The 9,497-nt window shown below is 42.2% G+C and overlaps 1 protein-coding gene across 2 annotated transcripts in view; it reads right to left on the bottom strand.

Annotated features, from left to right (window-relative positions):
• shq1 (SHQ1, H/ACA ribonucleoprotein assembly factor) overlaps positions 1 to 9,497 on the bottom strand; it is a 44,580-nt gene that overhangs the window by 31,579 nt on the left and 3,504 nt on the right. For both annotated transcript variants that reach the window (XM_020592768.1, XM_020592770.1), the window contains exons 4-9: positions 7,254 to 7,382; positions 6,993 to 7,156; positions 6,736 to 6,848; positions 6,545 to 6,642; positions 1,622 to 1,779; positions 1,130 to 1,183 (exon numbers count right to left, since the gene is read on the bottom strand). In XM_020592768.1, the coding sequence (XP_020448424.1) occupies positions 1,130 to 1,183; positions 1,622 to 1,779; positions 6,545 to 6,642; positions 6,736 to 6,848; positions 6,993 to 7,156; positions 7,254 to 7,382 (716 nt within the window). The remainder of the gene's footprint in view (positions 1 to 1,129; positions 1,184 to 1,621; positions 1,780 to 6,544; positions 6,643 to 6,735; positions 6,849 to 6,992; positions 7,157 to 7,253; positions 7,383 to 9,497) is intronic.

Consider the following 9,497-nt stretch of genomic DNA (forward strand, 5'->3'; position numbering starts at 1 on the left):
GTTCGCATCTGATTTATTAGCTCTTTTCCCTCTTGGAGGCATTTTAATAGTTGTAGAATTTGTTCAAAGACTTGAAAATGTAGAAGATATGAAAAATCGTAGAACAGACAAGAGGAGCAGTAAAGACGTCTGCTTTCGCTTGCAACCCGGAAGTCAAGTAATTAGAGGATATTTACTAAAGATTCACACACTAAATGTCTTGGAAGAAAAGCAGCACTGCTCAAGACTGCAAGACTGGTCTTATGCAAAATGTAATTTAAAGCGCTCCTGTTTAGAGACTAAATATAGGAGGGAATGAAAATTTATGTAAATATCTTCAGTACCTGATTTATCACTGCAGATTGACCACTGTGGCAGATGAAACTGTCATTTATGTCTGGGAAAAGGTCAGGTTTTAAATCTACAGCACTGTTTTAATGGATACACACAGAGGGTCAGGAACTATTGCAAGAACAAACACTGAGGGACAGATAAAGCATGAACAAATTAAGTTATGCATTATAAAGTTACCTCATCGGAGTGCTCTGCACCACAACAAGACAAACAGCAACAATGACACAGCTCGTTATTGTTTTCATACAACTTTACTTTTCTGTTTCCCTCACTGGCCTCCTGCTTGTTTTACCTGATGTACCTGACTCTAACAGCAGCTCCAGTCCAGTGCAACATGCCTCAAGCACCCAGTAAGTAAGTGTGTTGTTATATTGTTAACAGCTGCTTTACTAAAGGTCAATCAGTCACTGATCATTTTGCTGAGCCGACATCATCAGGCTGTTCAATCTTTCCTTACATGTAGAATTTTCTCTTAAATCGATATTTCAGGTCCAGCAGCAGAAGAAACTTTCTTCAGCACTCCATTACTTTCTAGACAACAGGTATGAAAACAGCCCATTATAAGAGCTGCACTTTATGCAGTACATTTAGTAAATGTAGCCAATTTAGTTAAAAACTCCCTATGTATCATGAATTTAGTCAAACAGTTAGGGTGTCTAGTGACATCTGCGCAGGAGGAAAACAGATGAAGATTTCCAGTGATGCTTGATTAAGCACATATTATATTAAATAAACAAATAAGTACCTATATGTGAGTAAAGCTCTCACTGGACCCACACCCCATTTCCAGACTCACCTCCAGCCAGCAGAGTGTCCCACTGAGTTTTCTGATTGTCCACGGTGACTCCACCTGCAGGGAAGATGAGGACCACTCATCACCACAACAGTAGCTGACAGGAAATACTAGGAGAACCTCCAAGTTTAATCAAACTAGGAGACTTGCTCTGGAAATATGTGATGCTCATATATAACAGATTTTGTTTTCATTGCTGGGCTTTAATCCAACACTCTGCTGTGTCAAATGTCTCTAGTATTTCTCTCACAAGTGCTGTGAAGTGTCTAACTACGAAGTCAGCACTGCTCACCTTGTCTTTCTGAAGCTACCTTAGCAGAGTGACACAAAGAGGCCTGGACTGAGCTCTTGGATCTGCTGATAATCTCTTAAGGCCCTGAATGAAATGAAAGGGGGGTCTAAAGGATTTGAGGATTGAGGGCTTTGTCATCCGAGGCTAAGAGCTACTCAGGAGGAGTTGCCTCTTCACACACACACACACACACACACACTCACACTGTGCTCTCCCTCGGTGGAGCGCACTTCGTAGGAATACGCCAGCAGAATGTCCACGAGGCTGAGCCACACTTGGTAACGGGAAGTCTTGTCCAGCAGGTAGGAACGGTTGGTGAATTTTCTCAGCTGCTCCTTCTCGTTGTCGGTGAATGACACAGCTGCATCAGAATAAGGATTTTACATTTAGATGTGTCATCTCAAGTCACCACAAGTCTTTGGTGTATATGCAAAGAGTGACACACAGGAGTGCCTGTAAACTGCAGGATCCAGTAGTGGGTGTGGGAAGTGGTGGTGGTTAGGTGGTTGCATTCACTCCTCTGCACACATATGCCTCTCAGGAGGGAGTGTATGACCACTTACTTTACTCTTATCTTACACTAAACCATCATCATGTATACATGCTTTTCAGTCAAAAGTCAGAAATACAAACCAATGAGTTTCCTATAAATACATATTGCTAGCATTATGTATTAAGATAAAAAGCACAATGTTTTATTATAGCACTGCTGTGATAAAACAGCTTAATAGACTGGATTTAGTGTGCTAAAGCTTTAAGGTTACATCCACACTAAGCCACCTCAGTCTGAAAATATATTATTTTCTCTCTGTTCAGCTAGCCTCGCGTTTTATGCCGGAGACTGTGATTCTGGTATTTCCCACAAATTCTTGCCAAAGCCTCCTCCTGCTTCCTGGGAAAAAAAAACATGCAGTAACCTCAACTTTGTGTGCGGTTTTCTAGGTGCACTGTGTGTTCATTAAGTAAAGAGTGTGTGTAATCAAACAAAGGAATAGAAGTTATCAATATACTGATATGTATGATTCCAGTGAATAGTTTCCAGTGAGAAACACAATGTCTTCACTTAGAAACTATTTTTTTACAGAGAATTGGCAGAGAGCTCTGTGACACTGTGCAGTGACAATCACCTGAAGCTCAATATCTGCAAAAGCTTGTGGTGGGCTACCAGAGGAACAGGAGGACCCCTGTCCTGGTTGTCGTCCAGGAAAAGGAAATGAAAAGGGTGGACTCCTACAGGTACCAGTGGGTTTAAATCATTAAGAAACTGGACTGCACTGACAACACTGAAGCCGTCTTCAGGAGGGAACAGACTCTACTGACCTACAAATTCTAACTAGTTCATCCACAAATCCAAGTGGACATTTGTGCCGGAGACATTGTGCTGACAAGAATGAGACAGACAAGAGGTCACAGTGACCTTAAATTTGGCGCCAACAGGAAGGCACATATAGGTCAAATAGTCCAACATTAAATTAGCAAAATTAGAAAAGCCAATCCCACGTATATGCTTCTGACAGAGCTAAGTACATCATACGGAAATATCTCAAACCTCTGTGTCCCTGCTTTGTGCAAAATCACTAACTGTTGCCTTTTGAAAGAGACATCTGCTTAATGGGGATCTGTGGTAAGCCTAACAGGGCACCACAACAGACGTCAATCCCATTTAAGCTATCTGCATTGCTCAGTACTGAAAGGCATGCTGAATGTCTATAGAAACATGTTGTAACTCAACAGTGTTTTTTCTTTCCAAGCAGCTTATACAACAGCTGAAAGCAATTCCTTTCTCTGCACGAGGAGAACAGAATCCCTGTACTGAGTCGCTGATGAGCAGGATGGTGTGTGCTGGCTGGAGAAAACACACACACAGCACATCAGAATGATCTCTCAGGCTGCAGTAGGAGCTTGACTCTGCTGGGAAGGAGATTCCTACTGCATTACATCAGGTTTTAGCTCCCTGCAGATGCCGTCTGTGTCCCCCGTCAGTGCTGCTGCAGCAAGAAATCACAGCCGAGCAGAACACAGTGACAGACATAAAGAGCCACGTGCACGTGCACCCGCTCTTCTTCAAACACATGCGCAGACACACATATACAGAATGAGTAGGAAAAAACAAACAAAACAAAACCAAAAAAACTCTCAGATTTAACACAGTAACTGAGAATCACAACACCCTCACACACAAACACACACAGTACACTACTGCCAGGATGAGCAGGTAATTGAGGAATAAAAATTGAAGGACAAAGCTGTATCTAGTATACAAATGTTGATATACAACAAATGTATTTATGGATCATCGTTCAGACAAAAATGATCTTACAGATTTCAGATGATCTGTGTGCCATCTGTTCTGAAGAAAAATGTTGAGCAATGCACTGAGATTTTGCAACTAAAACCTATATTGACAGTAACTAAATGCAAGAAATCCAGTCTCTTCCAAGTTGGACGCAGCAGCCTCATCATGCTGATATATTTTCTATTAACCCTGCAGCCTAGCTGGTGACGGGAGGAGAGCAGACCTGACAGATTTACTCAACACCGCATTCATTCATTTCCACTGGAGAGCCAATCAATTCTACTGGGCATTAGCCGTCAGCGTATGAGGGCTTCCGCTGATTGCAAATTAATTTCTGACCTAATTCCTCCAGTTGGAACGCCAGCCTGGCTCGTCACTGCTCTCTACAGGTCCAGATGGCCGGAGGGCATGGAGTAAATATGCTTCATAAAAATACTGCAGAGGGTTGGACAACACGTCCAGAATTTCACAAATGACCTTGAAAGGCAGATCTGGTTAATTTTGTGCAAACTGTGATCATGTCAAGTACAAACTGAAGGGACATTTAATTACACAGTCCACTCAGACTGTAAACTCGGATGGTCTAAAACAACAGAAAACTATCCGACTTGGTCAAAGGTCAGATTTTGAAACCCAGCCATAACAAAGTGCAACAGGTAGAGAGGGGGGCTGAGCTGTCAAGGAGCGTTTAGCCTGAACCGGTGGGTGAATGCAGGCCTCCAGAGGACAGCTGTGGCCCGTCAGTGTGCTGGCCCTGAGACTGGGAAGCACAAAGGGGTCAGTTTCTGCTTCATTAGCACTTGTGTCCACAACTATCTGTCAAGTGAAACGTACAACAGTCAGAAGTGGAGGAGTGGGCGAGAAGTCTAAAAACCCACATGGAGAAAGTTGTAGTTTATTTGAAATACGAGAACCAGTTACAATCATGAGTATGCTTCCAAGCTGCTTAAATCTTCTGACCAATGCTATCCTTCACACTCAGCTGAGGCTAATGCTATTTGCCCTGTCAGTCAAGCCATTAAGTTTAATTTGGCCAATTTATCTAGACCTGGGCTCCCGAATGAAGCATGTCTTAAAATGCAGAATGAGGCGAGGGAGCCAGCGGGGGTTACAAGGAGCTTTAATGTTCTTTGGAGGCTAAACTCAGACTGTGGTAAATGGCCTTTGCATCACTGACGGATGGCTGCTCATCAGCGATCGGGCCCTCACTCTGGGGGAAACTCAACTGGCACAGCACCCTCCTGCAATAATGCTATGTGTTTAATCTAAATCCTCTCTCAAGCGTACAACACCCATGTACCACGCATAAGCTGTGGCTGTGAGCCATGTGACTGCTTCAACTGTGGAAGTGCTGGAATTAGCGGGCTGTTAAGAGGAGCTGGATGGCACAATTAAATTGTCTCTTGCAGTGCGCAGGCTTCACAAACCATCACTCCAATGCAAGAGGCTGAATGGAGAAATGGAGATGGGAGGCTCCAGCCAACGAACAGCGCATTGCAATCAAAGTAAATGAGCCATTGATTTGAAATGGATTGGACTGGATTGCCAAAAGAAAACCTGAAATTGGGAAAAAAAGACTGGAGAATTAAGAAGGTAGAAATACTGGGCTTTGCCACGTTGTAACTCAACCAGTTGTTTAAACTGTTCAACAGGCAGCAGAGAGATGCAGTGATTAAGGAAGGTCTAAGTTCAATCTCCAATTATGACAAGAGTTTTTCAGTCGAAGAGCCCTGAGGCCATTTGGCAGGGAGTGCGGCTGTGTGGCTCACTAGCTGAGCTCGGAGCTTCCTCTAGAAGGAGGGAGGGCAGTGAAAAGACTCGTGTGTCCTTTGGGGATTCATGTATTGTCGGAGAACAATGTCAGTGCCTCGAAGGCATAAAGCCCAGGCAACAGATTCCTGTCTGTAACACTGCATACCCAGAACTTCAATTCACAATAAAATTAGTGGAAGTTTTAGAATTGTACTACTGGGTATAGCAAATGATCAACAGGGTATTTTAATAACACACCACGCATGATTGCCCTCTCAACTTCTGTAACTTCATGCCACCTTCTGGTAGCCCCCGGTACTACGTTCCTGGTCACCTTTTAACTGACTGACAACCTCAAATGAGCCACGCTTATCAACATGTGATCTGATTGGTTTACTTTTTTTAAACTTATTAAGTGGTGCAAATAGAAGTTGGCAAATCATCAGAAGTGCCAATTCACAAGCACTCTTTACTGTGCAAACACACACTACTCCAAACACTCAAATGAAGTACTATACTGTTAACGCACACTACCGCTGAGGCCTTCTAGTGGTCAACTAAACACATTTACCCCAGTAGCACACTTTTATGCAATTTTGCAATATTGTACTTCACTCAAGCATTTCCATTTTGTGCTACTTTATATTTCTACTACATCTCAGTGTGAAAAGCGGTACTTTTTACTCCACTACATTTATTTGGCAGCCAAAATTTCTTTTTAGAGTAAGCCTTCACCTAAAAACATATGTTCTATAAAATACCATGCATATGTAATGATTAAATCAGTTGTTTTCAGCTTTTTTGACCTGTGACAAATGACAAAAAACAGTGTCTAGTTGTCCTTTGTCACAGATGTCTATGAACTGTTTGCACACTTGAGTGTGACCCCCCTCTAACCATGGGTTTGTTTAAACAAAGTATATACATCAGTCACAGGAGGGCTATTTTATGTCTTATCATATTTTTACTCTTAAAAAAATCATTGACTTGTTTTAACTGATCTAATAAACATTTCAATTCAATTCAAATTTAAGGATCTACAGATCAGGTTTAAAGATTATGAACCGATTCCACTCACCAGCTTCTCCTTCCTGCTCTGTAGAAGGACTCAGCTTTGTCCACCAGGGTGTAAACTTCAGCAACCCCTTTATCTCATCATCCTCAAACAAATCAGCCCTGCAATGGAGAGCCAGTGTTAGCAGACAAGAAATGGCATAGAACAAATGTAATGTTTCAGGGTGTCAGAGGCTTTAGCTCTGATAAACTCACAAGTAATGATCAGGAGAGAAAGCTGATGCCTCTGCTTCCAGCCGTGCCTGCCTCCTCTCTGCTGCTGTGGTGCCGTCTGGGTTCCCGTTATCAATCACATCACCGAGTTCCTCCTGTCAGTAGCAGCGCTTAAGCCTTGCACTCTCATATAAACCTTACTTGTATGATTCCAGAACTTCTATTTAGCAGCTTTGCCTGTTCCTACAGAATATGAGTGTTTCAGAGATTATGGAAAGGTTTTTATCTGAGGCTCTTACCTGTAATCTGGCAAACACTCCAGACCTCTGATTGCCAAAGCCGTATTTCTGCAGGGCTCTCAGCTCCTCTTCAGAGCTCTCCTTGTACACCTCCTGCTCGACCTGCCAATCAAATTCTTCCTCATCTTCCTCTTCATCATCTCCCATAGTTTGACTGCATCCATCTGACACAGTAAGCAGTTATGACTGATTAAACCATTCCATGCTATCTTCATCATCCATGTGCTCAAACTGACTTGAATACAGATAAATATGGCTTACCTGTGCTCACGTCTTCTGCCAGTGGCTTTGCTGAACGGGAACCCTTTGGGGCAAGGAGACTCGTCAGCATCTGGAGGCCTTCAAAGTGCTCTCCAGCTGTTTCCTTCGGGACCCGAACAGTGAAAATTCCTACAGCAAGATAGGACATGAAGTAAGAGATGTTTTTTAACCATTATGAATAACATCACTCCAAAAAAATCTGACACCCATCTAATACACTGTGTGTTTCTAATAGTGACATGCTTGGGAAGACTGAAGTAAAGGGGTACAAGCATATTTAGAACAGTGGGAATCCACAGTCTGCCACAGTGGTCCTAAAAGTACTAAACTGCTCAAAAAAAGGGAACACTTGATCATCACAGTATAACACCAAGTCAGTTAACCTTCAGGGATATCAATCTGTCCATTTAGGAGGCACAAGTGACTGTGAATCAGTTTCACCTGTTCTGGTGCAAATGAAAAAGGGCAACAGGTGCAATGGAGCAGCAAAAGCAGGACAACCCCCACAAAGCTGCCATGTGTGAGGAAAATGTGCTATAGAAATAGTCTTGCCTTGCCTTCACCAAATCAATAATGGATGATACATCAACCACACTTCTTATTTCGAAGGCTGATTAATCCTTGTCGTCTTTTACCAAATGAGGTTTCTAATTTAACGGTACCAGTCTTTTGGGGACTACAGTATCTCCAATGAGTATGACAATAAGTGACTTTCACACATATTTGTTATTTCATAGTTTTGATGCCTTTAATATTAATCTACAATACAGAAATAACAGAAACACACACACACAAATCCACTGAATAAGAAGGTGTGTCCTGATGTGTGACTGGTATTATACATGAATAAGTGTTCTTTATAAATTGACAGTGATGTCAGGAAAGAAGACATCACACCGTGTGAGAAGAGAGGACCAGAAAAATGGTAAATGGTCTTATTTAATTGTATAGCGCTTTTCTACGCTTTACAGCACACTCAAAGCACTTTCACTCTATTTAGCCATTCACACTCACATAACGGTGTTATCACCAGGAGCAACTTGGGGTTTCAGTGTCTTGCTCAAGGACACTTCGACATGTTGACTGGACAAGCCGGGAATTGAACCGCTAATCCTCCAGTTAGGAAACGACCCGCTCTACCTCCTGAGCCACAGCCGCCCTCACAACACACAACAACACACTATCAGTAACTGATCACAGACTGCTAATTATGAAAAAGAAAGTGATCCACTCTCCTACAGTCACAGATTTGAAATGACAGCTAATGAATCAGGCCACCTGGACATGCAACTCTTTAAAATGAAGTAGTTGCTTTACAAACTGCTGTTAGTTAAACAGGCATTACATGATTGATGAATATGAATGATTCTGCTACACCACAGAGATAATCTGATGGTTGCCTAAAGACCTCATAAAATTTCAATGCACCCAAGTGTTAAAGCTTAAAAGAGCTTTTCAATGGAAGCCGACTAATTGCTCGAGTTGCGGGTCTTGCAGAATGGAAAGCCTGAAAGAGGGATCTTAATGATTGCTCATTATAAGTCTAAACAAGGACACTCATTAGCGGAGCTTTATTAGCAGATGTTACAGGCTTATTTAGACACAGCATGTTAACTGGGGCCATGCTGACAGACGGGCAACGAGGTGTCAGAGTCCATAAGGCAGACGCCTCCGTAAAGACGACTTCATTACAAGTGATTATGCGCCTGATCATGATTATGTCAAAGACAGATCCCACACAGGCAGAGAGCAGGCAATAGATGATAACGAACGTCACAGCAATAGTCATTACGATGTTTTATTTGCTCGTTATATATTTAAAAAAAATCCTACATGAACTCCCAATCACTGTCGCTGTGAAGAGATATTACAGGCAGTGTGCAGGCAGGAATCATAATGGCATCACAGATGGCTCCAGTGGCCCTTTAAACAGGATGAAATAACATGATCAGCAGGTTAATTTAGCCTGTCTGTCTGACTGACTGAAGTACAAACTAAAGGCACCTTGGGGATCGATCACAGACAAGGTTATGTAAAAGTCTGATTGGCCTCCAGTAAGATGCAAAGCAATGCACTTAACATTTTCAGAATATGGTACTGTGTTTTTCTATGCAACATGTATATATGTTTACATTCTAATATTCATTAAATATCTAAATTTAAGCCTGTTTCTTTTTACCAAATTGTAAGAATAATATACGACATGCAGGTCAGACACCTGCAGTCTGTCTGACACATCCCAGT

This window comes from Monopterus albus, unplaced genomic scaffold (assembly GCF_001952655.1).
Source record: "Monopterus albus unplaced genomic scaffold, M_albus_1.0 scaffold18.1, whole genome shotgun sequence".
Classification (NCBI taxonomy): domain Eukaryota; kingdom Metazoa; phylum Chordata; class Actinopteri; order Synbranchiformes; family Synbranchidae; genus Monopterus; species Monopterus albus.